Source organism: Mya arenaria, chromosome 6 (genome assembly GCF_026914265.1).
Source record: "Mya arenaria isolate MELC-2E11 chromosome 6, ASM2691426v1".
In the NCBI taxonomy this organism is placed as follows: Eukaryota; Metazoa; Mollusca; class Bivalvia; order Myida; family Myidae; genus Mya; species Mya arenaria.
Genome location: NC_069127.1, coordinates 46,151,351 through 46,176,117, shown reverse-complemented (window position 1 = coordinate 46,176,117; position 24,767 = coordinate 46,151,351). Strand labels below are relative to the sequence as shown.

Sequence of the window (24,767 nt, the reverse complement as noted above, 5' to 3'; positions counted from 1 at the left end):
CCCTAGTGCACAATGTAGTTCAGTCCTTGTCTTACTGTAGTTTACTATGTAGTTCAGTCCTTGCCTTACTCTAGTGAACCATGTAATTCAGTCCTTGCCTTACCCTAGTGTACTATGTAGTTCCGTCCTTGCCTTACCCTAGTGCAGTACGTAGTTCAATCCTTGTCTTACTGTAGTGCAGTATGTAGTTCAGTCCTTGTCTTACTGTAGTGCAGTACGTAGTTCAGTTCTTGCCTTACTGTAGTGCAGTATGTAGTTCAGTCCTTGCCTTACCCTAGTGCAGTATGTAGTTCAGTCCTTGTCTTACCCTTGTGCAGTACGTAGTTCAGTCCTTGCCTTACTGTAGTGCAGTATGTAGTTCAGTCCTTGCCTTACTGTAGTGCAGTATGTAGTTCAGTCCTTGCCTTACCCTAGTGCAGTATGTAGTTCAGTCCTTGCCTTACCCTAGTGCAGTACGTAGTTCAGTCCTTGCCTTACTGTAGTGCAGTATGTAGTTCAGTCCTTGCCTTACTGTAGTGCAGTATGTAGTTCAGTCCTTGCCTTACCCTAGTGCAGTATGTAGTTCAGTCCTTGCCTTACTGTAGTGCAGTATGTAGTTCAGTCCTTGCCTTACCCTAGTGCAGTACGTAGTTCAGTCCTTGCCTTACACTAGTGCACTATGTTGTTCAGTCCCTGTCAAACCACAGTGCACTATGTTGTTCAGTCCCAAGGAACCGCAGTGCACTATGTAGTTCAGTCCTTGTCTGACCCAAGTGCACTTTCTAGTGAAGTTCCTTGTCAAGTTCAGTCATAGCAGCACTGTACATCTTGAAATATATTGGACTTTGAAGTATGGCCAATAAGAAAAGTATGTGTACATGAACCAGACTTTCACTTAACTTTGTCAGTCTTCATGAAAATATATGTTCAATCTTGATTCCCATTTTGGCAAGAAAAACATTCAAAACAAGAGTATTGCTGGAAGTGATGGATGCTGCCCAAAGACCTACAATAAAACTGTGTTGTTCAAATAGGCCGTTTGAGAACCTTCAGTCCCTCGAAGTTGGAGCTTGATCCCAAACATTTTTTCTTCTAGAAAGTTCTGAAAATGCAATGAAAGTTGAAAGGAAATTTCATAAGGTGTGAAAAACCATTTATCACAGTTGATGCATGGCCACTATTAGTTGATAAGGGCAACTGAGAAGACAAACATGAGTTTGAACAGTTTCCAGAGACAAACAAGATGCACCAATTATCAATCCTTGATTTTGCAAAACTTAAATCTGACTAATGCCATAATATGTACTGTCATATTTAAATGTTGCTTGTTTATAAAATGTGCTTTTTCTAAAAATAAACATACTAATAACTAATTATTCTTTTATATTTTTTCTCTCTTATATTTAGTATACGACAACCTTTGAAGCCTTTGAACATATGAGCGATTTCCACAACGCAACAGTAGTAAACTTAAACTACACTGATAGATATTTCATAATAGACTGGAAAATTGAAACTCGGGTTGTTCGAAACATCAAATCCCTTGAGGTTACAGCTTGGACCACGGCGTCCTCGAGCGATCGCCGTTTTACTGTACTTTCTATGAAAAGGCAGAAATTGTAATGCAATGTGCTGGTAGAAGTTGAATGGTTGTAGCATTATTATTAGGGATACAAACAGATATTCGAATATTCGATCAAATGTTTGGTATTCTAATGTCAAAATCGGTATTTGAATATTCAAATTTTGGATGTTGAATAAATAGAATAATAAACATTTTGCATTTTTGCATTTTCCATTGTCATGTTTTTACAGCAAATGGCTCACATTGCCAGAGGTGTGAATGTGATGACAATACACTAAACAGGTACTATAAAAAGTCCCTGTAATATTAAAATAACTGGCTGTTAGACAAGTGACATCCACGATTTCGATCATTTGGGATCAATTAAATGCCTTTGCCAATTTAGGATTGAAGGAAGAGGCCATCACAATGCTGTAATAACAAGAGCTGTCACAGAGACAGCACCCTCAACTATTCGGCCGCTTTTCAGTGTAAGGATTGAAAAGTTTTGGCGAAACATGCATGGATCACTGTTAGATTAGATTTCAATGAAATACATGTTTTACATGGAACATTTTAACCAGAATTTTTTAGTCTAATAATAAAGGGCCATTATTTGCAAAATACTGTTATCTAACTTGGTTATTCAATTACATTGGGTGGTTGAATACCATTGTATAAAGTATCAATGCAATACATCAAGTAATTGCTGAGATATTATCCTATGTGTGCTAAAATGCAAGACCTTAACCAGAATTTTATCGCATAATAAGAGGCAAAAATTATATAATATAAAAGATAGAGTTATCTTACTTGATTAAAGAAGAAGGTTAAATGGTTGGGAGCATGTGTGTAAAGTTTCAATGCAATACATGATGTATTCGCAGAGGTAATGACTTAAAAGTGGTAACAAGCAAAACCTTAACCAGAATTGCTATGTCTAAAAAAGGGGCCATTATTTGAATTTAATGCAAACTAGAGTTATCTAACTTGGTTAATTAAGTAGGTTGGATGGTTGAGTACCACTGTATGAAGTCTCAATGCAATACCCCAAGTAGTTGCTGAGATATTAACCTATGTGTGCCTGCATGCAAAACCTTAACCAAGGTCCAGCCAACGCCGACGCTTGGGTGAGTAGTAAAGCTCTCCATATTCTGCGAATAGTCGAGCTAAAAATGAGACTATATAAAGAATGCAATAACAACAACAGCAACTGACCTGTACTGCCTTGAAGAGGTGACCCTGATACTTGTTGATCACCTCATAACCTTTCACCTCTCGATCTTCATACCATGCCACAGGTGACAGGAAGTCACGCGGGTTTGCCAACCCATTCGCACCTAACAAATAACATTCTTGTTTACTAAAGATTAAATCCTATTTTTCTTGGGTTAATGTTTATGAATTTCATTGATTTTCAAGTTATATTTAAGATATGAATCAGTAATTGGAGTTTCATGTCTGTGAAACGCCATGGCGGATATTTGAAATGTAGTTTTCAATGTCCCTTAGTTGAATATGTTATGGTTGTCCAATCAGGGAGCAGCATTAAAATAAACAATGATGTCATAATGCCAACCATGTCATGCAGATTAAAATATTCTTTTCTCTATAAAAAAAAAAGACTACAGGGCAAGAAATATATTTAAAAAAATGCTGCTGATGATGATGTAGATGATAATGAATTTAAGCTTTACCTATGGGTCCCAGGTCTGGAAGGATGAAATGACTGTCAAAGACCTCCAGCACATAGCCTCGTGACTCGCCCATCACAGACACATTAAACCGCATCCCAAGCTGAAAAATAAACAATAAGGAACTATAACAAATATCCTTAATATTAAGTCCAATATACAAGCATTCCTAAATTAAGTGAGAAGTTTACCTGAATGACGCAGATTTCATTTGGTTCTACTAGCATCTTGCCGAACTCTGTCGTTACCAGCAAACTGCCCTGCTGGGGAACTGCAAACAAGGTGTAGTTCAATAAAAACAAGGCAGTCCAAAGGACAGCTATATCCCCCGCTGTTGTTTTTTAGTATATTTTGTTTTTCTCGCAACCTGACTGGTACGTTGAATCTGTCCAAAAATTGTACACAACCACTGGTCAAGAATTGGAATATAGGAAATACAAGTTGTTTAATCGGGTAACCTAAATATTCTTATGAACATTTTATAAAAGGATGTTTGTTAAAGTTATTCATATTGTGTATAGTGTTGGACCTTTAATTGTCAGATGTGACCTTGACCATTGAGGTATGGACCCAGGTCAAAGTCACTGCACATTGTCTCAATGAGAACAACATTTGTACCAAGTAATATGGTAATCCATTACTGCATAATTAAATTATAGCATGGACACGAGCATGTGTACTCTGACCTTTAAATGTCTCGTGTGACATTGACCTTTGAGATATGGACCTGGGTCAAGGTCACTGCACATCGTCTCAATGAGGATAACATTTTTACCAAGAAATATGGTAATCCATCACTGCATAAGTAAGTTATAGCGCAGACACGAGCATGTGTACTCTGACCTTTAAATGTCTTGTGTGACCTTGACCTTAGAGATATGGACCCGGGTCAAGTTCACTGAACATCGTCTTAATGAGGACAACATTTGTACCAAGTAATATGGTAGTCCATCAATGCATAAGTAAGTAAAAGCGAACACTAAATGTTACGGACAAACAGACAGACTGACAGACGGTCAAAGTGCATTCCTATAATCCCCTCCCCACTCCGTGGCGGGGGATTAAAAATCCTTACTGTTTAGCAGGTTTGTGAATTAATTTATAACCACATGTCATGTAGCTTTCATTTCTATTTAAAACACCATTTTCTACTTAATTCAGAACAACTCGGAGAAAATATTAAATAAATAACATTTGAAAAAGCAAACATGCTATTTTATTACCTATGAGAAAATCCCCATCAGAGCTGTATACACACCTGAAAATGAAGTGTAAGGCATTGATATGAAAATTAAAGGCTGTAAGAAGTTTAAGTGCTTGACATTAAATGATGTCAAACAGACTGGGAGAAGTTTAAGTGCTTGACATTGAATGATGTCACACAGGCTGCAAGAAGTTTAAGTGCTTGACATTGAATGATGTCAAACAGGCTGGGAGAGGTTAAAGTGCTTGACAGAGATAAGTTGTCCTACAAGCTGCAATAAATTAAGTGCATAGCAGAGAGATGAAGTCCTTCAGGCGAAACACCTTAGTGCATCTCCATGTTTATTGATCAAAGCTCCGCGGTATGGCATGATTTTTTAAAAGCATTTTATTTATGTCTTTTAAACTTCACTTTACCTCTAATTTAACTAAATTGTATGAGATAAACATAACAAACACAACAGTAATCGTAAATTAAATGAACTGTACCAGGACAGATGGACTTGTGGCAGCCAAATGGAAATAGAACCTATGTGGTGGACGAGTATCGGACGGAATAATTTTGGATGGAAAATCAACAAACTGAAAAATGGTTTCATGGACCTTCTGGTAATTATTCGATGAATTATTGCAGTGTAAAAATGCTTAAAAATGTACACAAAGATCATCAAATTTTACTTTGCTCTACCTGTCGTCACTGGATTCATAAAAAGTGTTCTCAACTCAAGGAAAGAAACTATCAAGTTTTTAAATCAGTATTAAAGATTAATCCATCTGATACCTCATTCACATGTCCTCTGTGTGCCATATCCCCTGAACTTTATCATTGCTTTCATTTTTCAGACTCATTTTTTATCTCCACCCCCAAGAAAATAACATCAAAGCAACCAGATGGACCAGGATCATCTGCAACTGACAGTGTAACCAGTTTTTAGATATAAATGACTCATTTCATCCTATTCCAGATTCCGAAGACTGGCTTCAACCTGTCGAGGACACCACAGCGGACACCACAACCCCTATGACTAATGATTCTGTTTTATCTTGCAGCACAAACAGTGACTCCTCAGATTTATTTGACAATCTTAAAGCTCTCAGAAATGACAATAAACGTCTGGTGCTAAGCTACCTTAATATTAACAGCATACAGTTCAAATTCCATGAAATTTGTACAATCCTTGATGATAAACTTTCAGATCTGCTCGTAATTACTGAAACCAAACTGGATGAGAGTTTCAACAACAGCCTCTTCACTGCAGACGGATATAAGTTAGAAATACGAGATCGCAACTGCCATGGTGGAGGACCAACAGCCTTCACACCGGCTGATCTCCTCTTCAAATGCCGCAGGGACCTGCAAAATGATCACCTTGAGTGCCTGTGCTACGAGTTGTCGTTCCAGAAGCGGAAATGGGGTATTCTGTGCTTGTATAGCAAACCGTCAATGTCAGATCCAGACTTTGAAAAATATTCTTCTAAGTGTTTGGACAAAATGTTGATAACTTTTGAACATATCATCTGCATAGGAGATTGAATTATGACATTTAGGAAAAAGAAGGTCACTTTCAGGTCATACAAGAACTTTGACAACAAATCATTTAATGAACATTCTTTCCATGTACCATTCCATCTGGCCCATATCTTTGAGGACATGGTCGATATATAAAGGGGCTCACAAACACCTCAAAGCAAGTCGTTGACGAGCATGCCCCAGTAAAACAGAAAACCCAAAAAAGGAATCCACCACCTTACATGAAGGTACCGTAAACTTATTTACAAGGCTTGTCAAGCAAAAAAAACATCTATGACAGAAATCAGAACATGGCTAACTAGTTAAACTACACTAAGGCCACACCAAATTAATGTTTCGTTCCTCAGATTGTTGCAAAAAAGAATTGGAGCGAGCGAGCTAAAAAAAAATTTAAAAAAAATTGTCAGTTTTCATAAAAACCGAAGCGAGCGAAGAGCGAAAAATATATTTTTCCTTATATTCAATATAAATAAGAAAGATTGTTCAATATAATTGCTCTTAAACCCATTTTAATGCCATCTTGAACTGAACCTCTAATGGAAATTGGGAAAATGTCGGAATACATACTATTTATTCATCCGTGTTTAGTACAAACATTATATGGATAAATCTAATTTCTTATATAATTAAAACGTACTTTAATATGATGATCATTCATAATAAGAAATAACCCTGCTTTTAATAAAAAGTTTGAAACCACTGATATAAATCTACCTGAATCATTTTAACATCATATGCAACTGTATTTAGACATACTTAGGATTGATTTTGGATATGTAAAAAATGATCACTTACACAGGCATCATCAAACATCAGACTCCATATAACATAGACTAATTTTTGTTTTTATTATCACAGGAAATGCAATGACATGTGCTTATTACAACAAAAAGAACAAGGGTATTTTTCAGAGTACTTTTTTTGGTTATTTAGATGTTTTTATGCACCAGCCAATTGAATATGCCCCCCCCCCCACTTAGTCGGGAATAGCGGGGACTTTGACTTCCGGTCTCTCAAAACCCGGGTAAAATACCCGACCTGCAGGGACACACTGCTGGTAAAATCCCCGCCAAATGGCCCCGCAACCCCGGATACCTATGCGAGGCCCATTCCCGACTATTTTCAATATGAAGACAAAACCACATTCACTAGGCACTGCGGGGCCACCTGAAAGGTAAAAACACAACCCGTTGCCTCCGCTGTCCCCGGTATACCCCTGGAATGAGGGCGAGGGGTGGGCGGGGCAGTGTTTTCAATTAAGAAGCATTAGTATGATTACAATCCCGGATTATGCTGCAAATAAAAACAAAATATAAGATGATAAACTTAGGCTTACTTATGTTGAGGTATATCCATTGCTTATATGGCTATTTGTGAAAAGATATTTGTTCAAAACTGTTGTTTTTGTCAGAATTTGATCAAACATGAGCTTGATACATCAATTTGGACCAAACAATGACTAATATGTTAATATGTTAATATGACCTGTCATCTTCAGCATCGTCGTAACGAGGTAAAATGTTGGTCCCTTGTATTATGACTTGAATAAAATAGTACTAAGTTGATCACTCCTCTTTCCATTCAAATCGAGTCACTAATTACGCAATATAATCGCTAACAGTCTCAGATACACATGCTTTATTGCATAGTGATTGCTTTAATTAATGATCCTTTAGTGCATGAGACGATCAACAATGACTTCAAGCATGCTCAAAACATATTTATTGTCAAAAATACAATTTAATTTCCAAACTATGAGCCACATTGTTTCTACCGGAAGCCACCATTTTGATTGAATTTATTGAAACCCATGCTTAAACCGATCGATATACAGTATAAAACACTACGCATCGGAAACTTCCCTTTACAAAAACAAGAAAACTAGCGTAGAAAAATTATACTTGATTATTTTTAGCCTTTTAATAAATTATTACCTGAAAAAAATCTGCTTGGCGATCAAAATGGAGGAGTGGGTGCACAAAAAAAAAATAAAAAAATTATAAATAGGAGCGGTAAATCCGCGGAACGAAATATCAATTTGGTGTGGCCTAAGTTCAGAAATAATAAAACCAAAAGTCAAAAGAGAATATATAGCTGTTTATTTCCAAGAACGGTGTAGTGGAGGACCCAAATCTATAAACTTGAGACTGGCCAACAATCAAACCTTTTCTCTCACAGAAACCCACAAATAAATCAGATAACCCAATAATACTCAAAGACAACATTAAAAATTGTTTCTGATCAAAAGCTGGTGACAACTAAAATGAACTCATTTTACATCGATATAGCAGAAAATATTGGAATATCTGGAACTCAGCTTAAAGATAAATACCATAGTATACCTTGATAAAAAAACAGGAAAATTGCCAAATGACACCTTACTTTCATTTTATCCCTGTCACCGATAACTGGTATAGATTTGATTACTCCCAAAATCATCATTGCTAGCAAAGATATTTTAAAAGCTCCCATCAGAAACAATGGCCAATGAAATCATAAGCCAAGGATCATTCCCAAAAGCTAGCACAAGCTACTGGTCCCCTATTTTCAAGAAAGGGGACACCTTTATTGAAAAGAACTATAGACCATTCAGTTTTTACCCTCAATGTCCAAATTATATGAACAGGTCATAAGTGAGCAACTGATTAGTCATTTTTATAACATTTTTCATCCTTTCCTGGCCATTTTCAGAACAACATTCGGATTTTAAACTACCCCTGCTAGTGAAAGACTGGAAAATAAGCCCTTGATGAGAACCAATATGAAGGTGCAGTTCTAATGGACCTCACAGAAGCATTCAACTTCCTGCCCCTTGATCTCATCTTAGACAAGCTTAATGCATATGGTCTCAGCCCCAGCATGTAAACTTATGCACAGCTATCTAACAAACAGAAAGCAACATGTCAAACTTGGTCAAATTGCCAGTGAGTGGGACTCCATCCTGAAAGGCATGCCACATGGATCATTATTAGAGTCTATAGTATTCAACATCTTCCTCAATGACATCTTCTATTTTATCAATAATGCAGCTTTGTATGATTATGCAGATGACCATATTCTCTCCATGTGTGGTAAAAATCCTGATGTTATTAAGACCACTCTTGAAGAAAAAAGTAACATTTTGATAAACTGGTTTACTTCCACTGGAGTTCCAGTCAAATGCAGGCTAATCCTGACAAATTTCAAGCCTTTTCAGTTGGCTCAAAGTCTTTTAAAGAAATAAAGGAATTCAATATACTTAATCACACTATTGTTTGTGAAGAGCAAGTGAAACTTTTAGGCATTGAGGTAGATAGTTTATTAAATTTTGTGCCCTGATTTCTTAAATATGCAAAAAAGCAACTAAGCAATTGGATATCCTTCAAAAACAAAGCAAATTTTTGACACAAAATACTAAGCTTATTATCTTTAAATCTCTAATCAGATCCAATTACAACTACTGTCAAATTGTTTGGCATTTTTGTAGCAAGCCCAACACAGAACAAGAGGGCCATGATGGCCCTAAAACGCTCACCTAAGCAAAGGGCCACAACTAAAGCAAAACAGGAAGTTGGCCAGATGGTTGTTGTTGTTGATCAATGTGACCCCTTGTTGTATTTTTGTAGAAGGTTACCTAAGGAAGCTTCCTGTAAAGTTTCATTGATTTTAAACTGGTAGTTTTAGAGGAGATGTTTTTTAAAGCAAAACAGGAAGTTGGCCATTTTGTTGATGTTGTTGTTGATCAATCGTGACCCCTTGTTGTATTTTTGTAGAGGGTCACCTAAGGAAACTTCCTGTAAAGTTTCATTGAATTTGGACTGGTAGTTTTAGAGGAGATGTTTTATTAAAGCAAAACAGGAATTCAGCCATTTTGTTGTTGTTGCTGTTGTTGTTGTTGCTGATCAATCGTGACCCCTTGTTGTCTTTTTGTAGGTCACCCAAGGAAACTTCCTGTAAAGTTGCATTGAATTTGGAGTGGTAGTTTCAGAGGAAATGTTTTTTTAAAGCAAAACAGGAAGTCGGCCATGTTGTTGTTGTTGCTGTTGTTGTTGTTGTTAATCAATTGTGACCCCTTGTTGTATTTTTGTAGAGGGTCACCCAAGGAAGCTTCCTGTAATGTTTCATTGAATTTGGTCTGGTAGTTTAAGAGGAGATGTTTTTTAGAGCAAAACAGGAAGTCGGCCATTTTGTTGTTGTTGATCAATCATGACCCCTTGTTGTATTTTTGTAGAGGGTCACCCAAGGAAGCTTCCTGTGAGTTTGATTGAATTTGGCCAGGACAGACGCCGGACAAAGACCGATCACAATGGCTCACCTTGAGCTCTTTGTGCTCTGGTGAGCTAAAATTGGAAAAGATGCAATCCAGAGCTTTAAAAATTGATTACAACTCAACTTACGAAAATCTTCTTCATAGTGTTCAATTGCCAACATTACATCTGAGCAGGGTAAGATCTCTATTGAAACTTAAAAATGTCTGACCAGAATCTCACCAGAATATGTTCACAACCTTGTAGCTTTTAAGACATGTAATTTTTATCTCAGATATGAAAACTGTGTAGAGATGTTCCATCTGTAAGAAGAACTAAATATGGCAAGAACTCTTTCTGCTTTGAGGCCTGTCAGGTACAGCCTTCCAAAGGAAATAAGCTGCTCTCAAAACTACCTGGAATTTAGAAGGCTGATGTGCACCTGAAAAGGTCCCTCTTGTAAATGCTCAATGTTCAAATAATACCTTATTGCTTTAAAAAAATTTTTTGTAGAAATTGTGAATTATAAAATGTTTATCCTTTGTCTTAATCGAAAATGAGTTTTGTTTTCATTGGGATAGCCTACACCCAGCAGACAAGATATGGCATTCAAATACCAGAAAAGTTTTTAGCAGACAATTTGAATAAAAATAAGAAATAATCAAATTAAATGATATGGGCTAATACCTATTTATGATTGTTTCATATTTATGTATATGTATTCATGTATACATCTGTCGAACACATCATTATCAGCAAAATCTAGTAGTAAATTAGTCCAAATTACATGATAAATTACCTCCTCTAAGCAATATTTTCCAAAGATTTTTCCTATCAAGCTAGATTAATAATAACTTTTTTTACTACACTACACATCAATGTACCATACTGTTATTCCCATGAATATAATGCTACTTACAATTTTGTTTTTTCAATGTTTATGATTATCCTTTAAGTAATACTAACCATTTCAGAGGTATGTCATCTAGCGGAACTGTGCTCGTGTGGATTGCCCGTACAGCCGGGAAAACTTGTTGATGTTATCACTGTTTTCAATGCTCTAAACCAACTTACTTTTTATAATTGTATGCATCAATATGATTACGAATAGCTTTTGTAAATACTTGTTCCAATATCTTTTCATTTTAACCAATATGCTTTTATTTCCAGGTCACAAGCTCATTGTTATCATTTTGATCTGTACGAAGGCTGTTCATAAAGTTCATGGACAATATTTAAATATAATTAGTATGTTTAGAGAAAATAAAAAATACAGTAAAAAATACATTTAATTCTGCACTGGAGACACGAACATGTGTCAAAATACATAGAACATAAACAGTTTTACAGCGGCTTTACAGAATACCCTATTACAGCCACGGAGCTCTTTGACATAAAAAACGCCAACATTTAACGTCACGTCACATTTTTTCAAAATATTCTCCCTTGCAGTTCATGCACTTGTTGTGACAATCTACCCATTTCTTGTAAATGTCACGGTACCATGACTTGTCATAAGTAGCAACTGTAGATCGTACCAACAGGGCAAGCTCCTGCATATCAGTGTCCACGTAAATCCCCTTTAAGGCATGGAAAAACAGCAAAGTCCATTGGGGCGCAATCGGGACTATAGGGCGCATGCTCAAAGCTAAGGAAATCGATAGACATCAGTGTATCAGCTGCTTTGTGTGAAGGTGCGTTGTCCTGGTGATATAAGATATCATCGATATTCTCATGAGGCAGCTTCAGGCATTTAAGAAGTCCGTGCGTATTACCTGAAAATAAACAAATTAATGTGAAACCATAGGAAACGTTTTTTTTGTGGCGGAAATGACCCTTGTTAAATAATTAATTGTGTAATGTTGTTCGAAACTTTTTTTTACTTAATTCATTTAATTTGATATAAATTGGTTTAAAAAAATAAAATCTTTAAAAACCTTCTGATAATATGGGGCATTGACAGTTTTTCCTTCTGGTACTAGGTGCTGTAGGATCATACCTTCAGAATCAATGAAGAAAATATACATTAATTTCTTAGCAGTCTTGCAGACTTTTGCCTTCTTTGGTTGTGGTGAGGTCAGGTGTTTCCATACCATGGATTGCTGTTTGGATTCAGGCTCATATAAATAAAGCCAGGTCTCATCCATTGTCACTATACGTTTCAGGAAAGCATCACCCTGGCATTGAAACGGTCCAAAAAGGCACTTGAAATACTAATTCTTTTTTCTTTCTGCTCATTGTTAAGTAGCCGGGCAACCAATCGTGCACATACTTTCCACATACCTAGGTCCTGTATTATGGTCCGTTACACAACATTTGTACATATTACACATTTCCTGAACAGTTTTTCTGGGATCAGTTTGCACAATATCTCGGACCCATGCTATGTCGCATTTAGACCTAGATGGCCGGCCCGCTCTTGGAGAATCATCCACGCTGATTTAAACATCTCTGAAACGCTTATGCCATTTAAACACAAGACTTCTGCACAACTTTGTTCTGTCCTTAATGTCATATCCATTTATTATGGCTGAGCGCACTCACTACCTATGTGTATGGATAATGTCGTTAAAAATTCCAATGTCGAGTAATGACATCAATATTTCTGATGAATACTGATATGACATCATAAAATATACATTCAACACGTTGATATAATTTGGAGCCAAGTTCTCGTTTAATTACATTTAAAGTGAGTGCTCTTGTTTTGCGTTATGTTTAGACACCAAAGCGCTCCGTACCGACTATTCTACATTTCTTTAAAATAAATTTATTTCGGAAATGTTTATATCTTTATACATTGTTTGATGTTTTCCTTTTGATTGGAATGTATATTTAAAATGATATGCATTTTATTAAAATTGTTGTTGATTTAAAAACATTATACCACTTGGCCACAAACTTTTTATCTTCACCCATGGGCAAGATTATAAGTATCTTCCATGGCCAAGAGTGTAAGATGGGTTCATTCAGACCCGAGTGTTTCCGCAAAACACCCTGCGCGAGGTTCGGGATGAACCTATCTGACACGAGCGGCTATGGTAGATGCTTTTTCTCCCACCTCAGTTAAACAAAATTAAGTATAACAAGAGATGTTTGTCAAACATTATGCCCCCTGAGCGCCAAGTTGCCAGAAATATTTGGACAATTGAATGAAATATGCATGGACTGAAATGACAGCTGATTTGTCATTGGATGCATATGAGGCAGGTCATCTACTGGTCATACCTAATCTTCATGTCAAGTTTGATGACCATAGGTCCGGGAATTGTTGAGTTATCACTCGGACAAGCTTTGGTCTTCTAACAGACCGACCGACATGTGCAAAGCAATTATATAACCCCTCTGCTTCGAAGGGGGGCATAATTAAACTAGATGTTCACTGAAAACTGATACTTCAACTCATGCATTTAGTGACATATAAATTTCTACTGTCTACTATATAAGAAAATAAAATATGGACAATCAGAAAACCTTTTTTCAGCTTACAGTCACACTGACCTTGACCTTTGACCCACTGACCTCAAAATCAATAGGGTTCATCTGCTGGTCATGACCAATAAGCCTACCTAGTATGAGGTCCCTGGGTCAAAGCGTTCTCAAGTTATTGATCGGAAACCGTTTTTCATGTTAAGGTCACACTGACCTTGACCTTTGACCCACTGACCTCAAAATCAATAGGGTTCATCTGCTGGTGATGACCAATACACCTACCAAGTATGAGGTTCCTGGGTCAAAGCGTTCTCAAGTTATTGATCGGAAACCGTTTTTCATGTAAAGGTCACACTGACCTTGACCTTTGACCCACTGACCTCAAAATCAATAGGGTTCATCTGCTGGTGATGACCAATACACATACCAAGTATGAGGTTCCTGGGTCAAAGCGTTCTCAAGTTATTGATCGGAAACCGTTTTTCATGTAAAGGTCACACTGACCTTGACCTTTGACCCACTGACCTCAAATCAATAGGGTTCATCTGCTGGTGATGACCAATACACATACCAAGTATGAGGTCCCTCGGTCAAAGCGTTCTCAAGTTATTGATCGGAAACCATTTGGTATTCCGACCGACCGACAGACAGACAGACAGACAGACAGACAGACCGACCGACATGTGCAAAACAATATACCCCACTTTTTTCAAAAGGGGGCATAAATATATTTTTTGCCGGAACTCTTTTGTGCTTAGTGAAAATAATTGCGTATGGATATGCGATAGCACGTGGTTGTCATGGATATGCCCGTAGTGATCCAGTTAATGTTAATAGTCAAATCGGTCTTTTTAAATAGTTCTAAGGAGAATGAAGCATTATTTCTTGAATGGTGCGTGAAAACTGTTTTATGGTGACATTTGATGCGAGAAATAATTAATTAGCATTCTAAATATTACCATAAGACAAGATTTCCTTGATGCTAATGACGACAGTCTTTAACAAGCTAGGTAGTTACAATCATGTGGTGACCATTAAAAAGAAGGCTGGTTATAGAACTTTGCCAAGAATATATACCAACAAACATTAATAGTAGCAAGTTTGGTGGAAATTGGATGAGAAATGTTCAAGTTAGAGAGCGGACAAAGCTAAAATGGACAATTTAGACAAATTCAGGGGGCCATAACTCTGGAGTGCCTAAAGCGATTTAGCTGGTTATTGAACTTGACCGAGATATTTCACCAACAAACACTTTCATGACGTTTGGTGGAAATTGGATGAGAAATGATCAAGTTAGAGAGCGGACAAAGCTAAAATGGCCAATTTTGACAAATTCAGGGGGCCATAACTCTGGAGTGCCTTAAGCGATTTGGCTGGTTATCGAACTTGACCTAGATATTTCACCAACAAACACTTTCATGAAGTTTGGTGGAAATTGGATGAGAAATGTTCAAGTTAGAGAGCGGACAACATTGTGGAGCCGCCCGCCCCCCCGCCCGCCCAATTTTGACAAATTCAGGGGGCCATAACTCTGGAGTGCCTAGAGCGATTTGGCTGGTTATCGAACTTGACCTAGATATTTCACCAACAAACACTTTCATGAAGTTTGGTGGAAATTGGATGAGAAATGTTCAAGTTAGAGAGCGGACAACATTGTGGAGACGCCCGCCCGCCCGCCGCCCGCCCGCTATGGGTGTTCCCATAATACGGCCATCGTAAGATGGGCGTATAAAAAGGAGTTCCATACGGGCATTTTATCTTCGCCCGTGGGCAAGATAAGAATATCTAGCATGGTTGAATATCTAGCATGGTTAAATTATTGGATCTACTTATCTGAGGTGGGAGAAAAGAATTTCTAGCATGGTTAAATTAATGGACCTACTTATCTGAGGTGGGAGAAAAAGTCTTACAGGCTACAAAAAGATATAAGTGTTTTACAGAAAGATGAAGTCCTACAGGCCGTAAGAAGTTTAAGTGCTGGACAGGGAGAGGAGGTCTTACAGGCTGCAAGAAGTTTAAGTGCTGGACAGGGAGAGGAAGTCCTACAGGCTGCAAGAAGTTTAAGTGCTGGACAGGGAGAGGAGACTTACAGGCTGCAAGAAATTAAAGTACTGGAAGAGCATAAATTTTGGACTTCATGAACAAGACTTTATTATCAGCTCATAGCTTACACAGGCTAACAATAGCACAATACATATTTACAAGTATGAAAACTACTTCAGAAACAACTAATTATGTTGGCATTATTTAAATAGATCTCTGACATGATTATTAAATCATATGGTTAACACCATTAAATAATGGTCAAAATAACCAAAACAATGACGATCACAATTAAATGCACTTAATTATATCTATTATGGAAAAGAAAGAGAGATACTAAATAAAATAGTACAAATGTAATGGTCTATAGAGGGTATTATGTACCTGTCTCCCATAGGCGAGTTGCAGGTGTAGATGTAGATAGCAGCTCCATGTCTGGACATTGGGTCTCCTGCCCCACACACCGTGGACAAGCCCTGACATACAGGGAACACACAAAGTGAACACTCATTGTATCATCAGAATGTTGGAATACTGAATACATAGCATGTTAACCAATATCATTTGTAGTTTATTTACATAACACATATAATATTGACATAGTAAATGCCCCCCAACCCAACTTTATTCAGCATCAAGTACATTGTTGAGAGGATTACAAACTTTCCACAAGAGGCTAACTAACATGCTAGTGATGGACGCAGGTGTGTTATAATCAAACAAATTACACATAGTCTACACAGAACATTCATTCTGTGACCTTTGTTGTCTATATTAGGCTATTAAAACCAACGTGTATTTTTTAATTACATGTACCTGTACAAAGTCTTGTTTCTTATTCTTCTTGTTTGGAATGTCAAAAGGCAGCCACCTCATCTACAAGAATCAAACAGAAACATTATTAAACCCAGAACAATGTATGGTACATTTGTAAGTGTAAGAAGTTTAGAGCAGCTGTGTTGCTGTAGGGTAATAAAAATACTTCAAATGGTATTTATTTTCCAGTCAAATTTATAATCCGTATTCACTTATAAAAACAAGAGGCCTAAAGGGCCTATGCTCTACTGACATGGCTCTTGTGGTCATTTTCAATCCAGAGCATGTACGTTTGAGTAATAGGCAACAAATATATAGTTCACTTTTAGTGTTTGGGTTAGCTGAACATGCTGCACGTTCAACATCTGAGGACAGGAAGTGTTGTAAGCAGATTAGTTGCATGAACTATTTTAATATGTGCCAAGTAAAGGTAATCTGAGGGTAAAAAATATTTGCTTTCAAAACTGTACTCATCAAAATTTCATTTCTGTAGCTTTAAAAATAAAAAGTCGGCCAAAGGTCAAAGTCAAGGAGATCCGAGGACAACATTAATACTTGTTTGCAAAACTGTTCACATGGTCAAAATTTCATTACTGTAGCTTTAAAACTTAATAAGTAAGTCAAAAGGGGTTGGGCCAGCTTTTGCCCAAGGGGCATTATTTCAAATGTTTTTAATTGCATCATATGATGCTCCACAACAAATATCAAAGATATGGGGGCTTGTGGTTTGAAACAAGAAGATTTTGATTTTTTTTTAAATAAGTCTCTAGGAAAATTGTGACACCCAGGGCAGTGCCAGGAGTAATGACCCCAGGGGCTTAATTTGAACAAACCTTCACAAGCAATTGTGACTTTACATGTAAACTTGGCTAAAAATAGACTTTGCTCATGTGGACTTGGCTCAAAATAGACTTGGCTTAAAATATAACTTTTTAATACTTTCAAGACCCATAATCCAGGCATGCATGGGCAGATCTGGCTGGTTTTCGAAAGGAACCGAGCTCTAATGGTACTGTACAAGTTTCATCGAGATACAATAAAAAATGAAGACTGTATCGTGTTCACAAGCAATTGTTTACAGACGCACGGACAAGACTGTATCATGTTCACAAGCAATTGTTTACAGTCGCAGGGACGCACGAACGCACATACTACGTACACATTACCATCACATAAGCTCTTCTGGCCTTTGGCCAGTAGAACTAAAAACAGAAGTGGTGTAAGTCTGACCCTTGAAGCAACATGTACTTATTTTAAGCTGTAATTCACAGTCGACATTTAGACATTCTGAACCATGACCAGTGACATCATGCGCATGATCCAAAGCATACAATCATATGATAACTATCACTGATAGTTAAAAATAACTAGTGACAGTTTGGGGACTTTTCCACTGAAAACAAGGCAAGACATCCTTCAACCCAAGGCTGAAAGGATTGTTACAGTTTAGGCCACTAACTAACCATAGTATTGGGGGATTGTTCCAGTGTAGGCCACTATCTAACCATAGTATTGGGGGATTGTTCCAGTGTAGGCCACTAACTAACCGTAGTATTGGGGGATTGTTCCAGTGTGGGCCACTATCTAACCATAGTATTGGGGGATTGTTCCAGTGTAGGCCACTAACTAACCATAGTATTGGGGGATTGTTCCAGTGTAGGCCACTATCTAACCATAGTATTGGGGGATTGTTCCAGTGTAGGCCACTATCTAACCATAGTATTGGGGGATTGTTCCAGTGTGGGCCACTAACTAACCGTAGTATTGGGGGATTGTTCCAGTGTAGGCCACTAACTAACCGTAGTATTGGGGGATTGTTCCAGTGTAGGCCACTAACTAACCATAGTATTGGGGGATTGTTCCAGTGTAGGCCACTAACTAACCGTAGTATTTGGGGATTGTTCCAGTGTAGGCCACTAACTAACCGTAGTATTGGGGGATTGTTCCAGTGTAGGCCACTAACTAACCGTAGTATTGGGGGATTGTTCCAGTGCAGGCCACTAACTAACCATAGTATTGGGGGATTGTTCCAGTGCAGGCCACTAACTAACCATAGTATTGAGGGATTGTTCCAGTGCAGGCCACTAACTAACCATAGTATTGGGGGATTGTTCCAGTGCAAGCCACTAACTAACCATAGTATTGGGGGATTGTTCCAGTGCAGGCCACTAACTAACCATAGTATTGGGGGATTGTTCCAGTGCAGGCCACTAACTAACCATAGTATTGGGGGATTGTTCCAGTGCAGGCCACTAACTAACCATAGTATTGGGGGATTGTTCCAGTGCAGGCCACTAACTAACCATAGTATTGGGGCATTGTTCCAGTGCAGGCCACTAACTAACCATAGTATTGGGGCATTGTTCCAGTGCAGGCCACTAACTAACCATAGTATTGGGGGATTGTTCCAGTGCGGGCCACTATCTAACCGTAGTATTGGGGGATTGTTCCAGTGCGGGCCACTAACTAACCGTAGAATTGGGGGATTGTTCCAGTGCGGGCCACTAACTAACCGTAGTATTGGGGGATTGTTCCAGTGCGGGCCACTAACTAACCGTAGTATTGGGGGATTGTTCCAGTGCGGGCCACTAACTAACCGTAGTATTGGGGGATTGTTCCAGTGTAGGCCACTAACTAACCGTAGTATTGGGGGATTGTTCCAGTGAAGTTCACTAACTAACCATAGTATTGGGGGATTGTTCCAGTGAAGTTCACTAACTAACCGTAGTATTGGGGGATTGTTCCAGTGTAGGCCACTAACTAACCATAATATTGGGGGATTGTTCCAGTGTAGGCCACTAACTAACCGTAGTATTGGGGGATTGTTCCAGTGTAGGCCACTATCTAACCGTAGTATTGGGGGATTGTTCCAGTGTAGGCCACTAACTAACCGTAGTATTGGGGGATTGTTCCAGTGTAGGCCACTAACTAACCATAGTATTGGGGGATTGTTCCAGTGTAGGCCACTAACTAACCTTAGTATTAGGGGGATTGTTCCAGTGTAGGCCACTAACTAACCATAGTATTGGTGGATTGTTCCAGTGTAGGCCACTAACTAACCATAGTATTGGTGGATTGTTCCAGTGTAGGCCACTAACTAACCATAGTATTGGGGAATTGTTCCAGTATAGGCCACTAACTAACCATAGTATTGGGGAATTGTTCCAGTGTAGGCCACTAACTAACCGTAGTATTGGGGGATTGTTCCAGTGTAGGCCACTAACTAACCATAGTATTGGGGGATTGTTCCAGTGTAGGCCACTAACTAACCATAGTATTGGGGGATTGTTCCAGTGTAGGCCACTAACTAACCGTAGTATTGGGGGATTGTTCCAGTGTAGGCCACTAACTAACCATAGTATTGGGGGATTGTTCCAGTGAAGTTCACTAACTAACCATAGTATTGGGGGATTGTTTCAGTGTAGGCCACTAACTAACCGTAGTATTGGGGGATTGTTCCAGTGTAGGCCACTAACTAACCATAGTATTGGGGGATTGTTCCAGTGTAGGCCTTAAACTAACCACAGTGTTGAGTATTGTTCCAGTGAAGTTCACTAACTATCCATAGTGTTAGGGGATTCTTCTAAAGTAGGCCACTAACTAACCGTAGTATTGGGGGATTGTTTGAGTGTAGGCCACTTACTAACCATTTAGGGGCTTGTTCCAGTGTAGGCCACTTACTACCTATAGTATTAGGGGATTGTTCCAGTGTAGGCCGTAAACTAACCACAGTGTTGAGTATTGTTCCAGTGAAGTTCACTAACTATCCGTAGTGTTAGGGGCTTGTTCCAGTGTAGGCCACTAACTAACCATAGTATTGGGGGATTGTTCCAGTGTCGGCCACTAACTAACCGTAGTATTGGGGGATTGTTCGAGTGTAGGCCACTTACTATCTGTAGTATTAGGGGCTTGTTCCAGTGTAGGCCACTAACTACCCATAGTATTAGGGGATTGTTCCAGTGTAGGCCACAAACTAACCACAGTGTTGAGTATTGTTCCAGTGAAGTTCACTAACTATCCATAGTGTTAGGGGCTTGTTCCAGTGTAGGCCACTAACTAACCATAGTATTGGAGGATTGTTCCAGTGTAGGCCATAAACTAACCACAGTGTTGAGTATTGTTCCAGTGAAGTTCACTAACTATCCATAGTGTTAGGGGATTCTTCCAGTGTAGGCCACTAACTAACCGTAGTATTGGGGGATTGTTCGAGTGTAGGCCACTTACTAACCATAGTATTGGAGGATTGTTCCAGTGTAGGCCATAAACTAACCACAGTGTTGAGTATTGTTCCAGTGAAGTTCACTAACTATCCATAGTGTTAGGGGATTCTTCCAGTGTAGGCCACTAACTAATCGTAGTATTGGGGGATTGTTCGAGTGTAGGCCACTAACTAACCGTAGTATTGGGGGATTGTTCCAGTGTAGGCCACTAACTAACCATAGTATTGGGGGATTGTTCCAGTGTAGGCCACTAACTAACCATAGTATTGGGGGATTGTTCCAGTGAAGTTCACTAACTAACCATAGTATTGAGGGATTGTTTCAGTGTAGGCCACTATCTAACCATAGTATTGGGGGATTGTTCCAGTGCAGGCCACTAACTAACCATAGTATTGGGGGATTGTTCCAGTGTAGGCCTTAAACTAACCACAGTGTTGAGTATTGTTCCAGTGAAGTTCACTAACTATCCATAGTGTTAGGGGATTCTTCTAAAGTAGGCCACTAACTATCCGTAGTGTTAGTGGCTTGTTCCAGTGTAGGCCACTAACTAACCATAGTATTAGGGGCTCGTTCCAGTGTAGGCCACTAACTAACCGTAGTATTGGGGGATTGTTCGAGTGTAGGCCACTTACTATCTGTAGTATTAGGGGCTTCTTCCAGTGTAGGCCACTAACTACCCATAGTATTAGGGGCTTGTTCCAGTGTAGGCCACTAACTACCCATAGTATTAGGGGATTGTTCCAGCGTAGGCCACAAACTAACCACAGTGTTGAGTATTGTTCCAGTGAAGTTCACTAACTATCCATAGTGTTAGGGGCTTGTTCCAGTGTAGGCCACTAACTAACCATAGTATTGGAGGGTTGTTCCAGTGTAGGCCATAAACTAACCACAGTGTTGAGTATTGTTCCAGTGAAGTTCACTAACTATCCATAGTGTTAGGGGATTGTTCCAGTGTAGGCCACTAACTAACCATAGTATTAGGGGCTCGTTCCAGTGTAGGCCACTAACTAACCGTAGTATTGGGGGATTGTTCGAGTGTAGGCCACTTACTATCTGTAGTATTAGGGGCTTGTTCCAGTGTAGGCCACTAACTACCCATAGTATTAGGGGCTTGTTCCAGTGTAGGCCACTAACTACCCATAGTATTAGGGGATTGTTCCAGCGTAGGCCACAAACTAACCACAGTGTTGAGTATTCTTCCAGTGAAGTTCACTAACTATCCATAGTGTTAGGGGCTTGTTCCAGTGTAGGCCACTAACTAACCATAGTATTGGAGGATTGTTCCAGTAAAGGCCATAAACTAACCACAGTGTTGAGTATTGTTCCAGTGAAGTTCACTAACTATCCATAGTGTTAGGGGATTCTTCTAAAGTAGGCCACTAACTATCCGTGGTGTTAGGGGCTTGTTCCAGTGTAGGCCACTAACTAACCATAGTATTAGGGGCTCGTTCCAGTGTAGGCCACTAACTAACCGTAGTATTGGGGGATTGTTCGAGTGTAGGCCACTTACTATCTGTAGTATTAGGGGCTTGTTCCAGTGTAGGCCACTAACTACCCATAGTATTAGGGGCTTGTTCCAGTGTAGGCCACTAACTACCCATAGTATTAGGGGATTGTTCCAGCGTAGGCCACAAACTAACCACAGTGTTGAGTATTGTTCCAGTGAAGTTCACTAACTATCCATAGTGTTAGGGGCTTGTTCCAGTGTAGGCCACTAACTAACCATAGTATTGGAGGATTGTTCCAGTGTAGGCCATAAACTAACCACAGTGTTGAGTATTGTTCCAGTGAAGTTCACTAACTATCCATAGTGTTAGGGGATTGTTCCAGTGTAGGCCACTAACTAACCGTAGTATTGGGGGATTGTTCGAGTGTAGGCCACTTACTAACCGTAGTATTAGGGGCTTGTTCCAGTGTAGGCCACTAACTACCCATAGTATTGGGGGCTTGTTCCAGTGTAGGCCACTAACTACCCATAGTATTAGGGGATTATTCCAGTGTAGGCCACTAACTAACCATAGTATTGGGGGATTATTCCAGTGTAGGCCACTTACTAACTGTAGTATTGGGGGATTATTCCAGTGTAGGCCACTAACTAACCGTAGTATTGGGGGATTGTTCGAGTGTAGGCCACTAACTAACTGTAGTATTGGGGGATTGTTCCAGTGTAGGCCACTAACTAACCGTAGTATTGGGGGATTGTTCCAGTGTAGGCCACTAACTAACCGTAGTATTGGGGGATTGTTCCAGTGTAGGCCACTAACTAACCGTAGTATTGGGGGCTTGTTCCAGTGTAGGCCACTAACTACCCATAGTATTAGGGGATTGTTCCAGCGTAGGCCACAAACTAACCACAGTGTTGAGTATTGTTCCAGTGAAGTTGACTAACTATCCATAGTGTTAGGGGCTTGTTCCAGTGTAGGCCACTAACTAACCATAGTATTGGAGGATTGTTCCAGTGTAGGCCATAAACTAACCACAGTGTTGAGTATTGTTCCAGTGAAGTTCACTAACTATCCATAGTGTTAGGGGATTGTTCCAGTGTAGGCCACTAACTAACCGTAGTATTGGGGGATTGTTCGAGTGTAGGCCACTTACTAACCGTAGTATTAGGGGCTTGTTCCAGTGTAGGCCACTAACTACCCATAGTATTGGGGGCTTGTTCCAGTGTAGGCCACTAACTACCCATAGTATTAGGGGATTATTCCAGTGTAGGCCACTAACTAACCATAGTATTGGGGGATTATTCCAGTGTAGGCCACTTACTAACTGTAGTATTGGGGGATTATTCCAGTGTAGGCCACTAACTAACCGTAGTATTGGGGGATTGTTCGAGTGTAGGCCACTAACTAACTGTAGTATTGGGGGATTGTTCCAGTGTAGGCCACTAACTAACCGTAGTATTGGGGGATTGTTCCAGTGTAGGCCACTAACTAACCGTAGTATTGGGGGATTGTTCCAGTGTAGGCCACTAACTAACCGTAGTATTGGGGGATTGTTCCAGTGTAGGCCACTAACTACCCATAGTATTGGGGGATTGTTCCAGCGTAGGCCACAAACTAACCACAGTGTTGAGTATTGTTCCAGTGAAGTTGACTAACTATCCATAGTGTTAGGGGCTTGTTCCAGTGTAGGCCACTAACTAACCATAGTATTGGAGGATTGTTCCAGTGTAGGCCATAAACTAACCACAGTGTTGAGTATTGTTCCAGTGAAGTTCACTAACTATCCATAGTGTTAGGGGATTGTTCCAGTGTAGGCCACTAACTAACCGTAGTATTGGGGGATTGTTCGAGTGTAGGCCACTTACTAACCGTAGTATTAGGGGCTTGTTCCAGTGTAGGCCACTAACTACCCATAGTATTGGGGGCTTGTTCCAGTGTAGGCCACTAACTACCCATAGTATTAGGGGATTATTCCAGTGTAGGCCACTAACTAACCATAGTATTGGGGGATTATTCCAGTGTAGGCCACTTACTAACTGTAGTATTGGGGGATTATTCCAGTGTAGGCCACTAACTAACCGTAGTATTGGGGGATTGTTCGAGTGTAGGCCACTAACTAACTGTAGTATTGGGGGATTATTCCAGTGTAGGCCACTAACTAACCGTAGTATTGGGGGATTGTTCCAGTGTAGGCCACTAACTAACCGTAGTATTGGGGGATTGTTCCAGTGTAGGCCACTAACTAACCGTAGTATTGGGGGATTATTCCAGTGTAGGCCACTAACTAACTGTAGTATTGGGGGATTGTTCCAGTGTAGGCCACTAACTAACCGTAGTATTGGGGGATTGTTCCAGTGTAGGCCACTAACTAACCGTAGTATTGGGGGATTATTCCAGTGTAGGCCACTAACTAACTGTAGTATTGGGGGATTGTTCCAGTGTAGGCCACTAACTAACTGTAGTATTGGGGGATTATTCCAGTGTAGGCCACTAAGTATACATGGTGTTGGGGGCTTGTTCCAGTGTAGTTCACTAACTAACCGTTGTATTTAGGGATTTTTCCATTGAAGACCTGGTTAGAGATTGGGTGGGGGTTGTTCAAATGTAAGTAACT

The 24,767-nt window shown here is 39.4% G+C and overlaps 1 protein-coding gene across 4 annotated transcripts in view; it reads right to left on the bottom strand.

Moving 5' to 3' along the window:
- Positions 1-24,767, bottom strand: part of LOC128237368 (homogentisate 1,2-dioxygenase-like) — an 88,767-nt gene that overhangs the window by 25,793 nt on the left and 38,207 nt on the right. For all 4 annotated transcript variants that reach the window (XM_052952835.1, XM_052952834.1, XM_052952837.1 and 1 more), the window contains 6 exons: positions 16,489-16,548; positions 16,057-16,148; positions 4,461-4,495; positions 3,429-3,508; positions 3,241-3,340; positions 2,762-2,883 (listed from right to left, as the gene is read on the bottom strand). In XM_052952835.1, the coding sequence (XP_052808795.1) occupies positions 2,762-2,883; positions 3,241-3,340; positions 3,429-3,508; positions 4,461-4,495; positions 16,057-16,148; positions 16,489-16,548 (489 nt within the window). The remainder of the gene's footprint in view (positions 1-2,761; positions 2,884-3,240; positions 3,341-3,428; positions 3,509-4,460; positions 4,496-16,056; positions 16,149-16,488; positions 16,549-24,767) is intronic.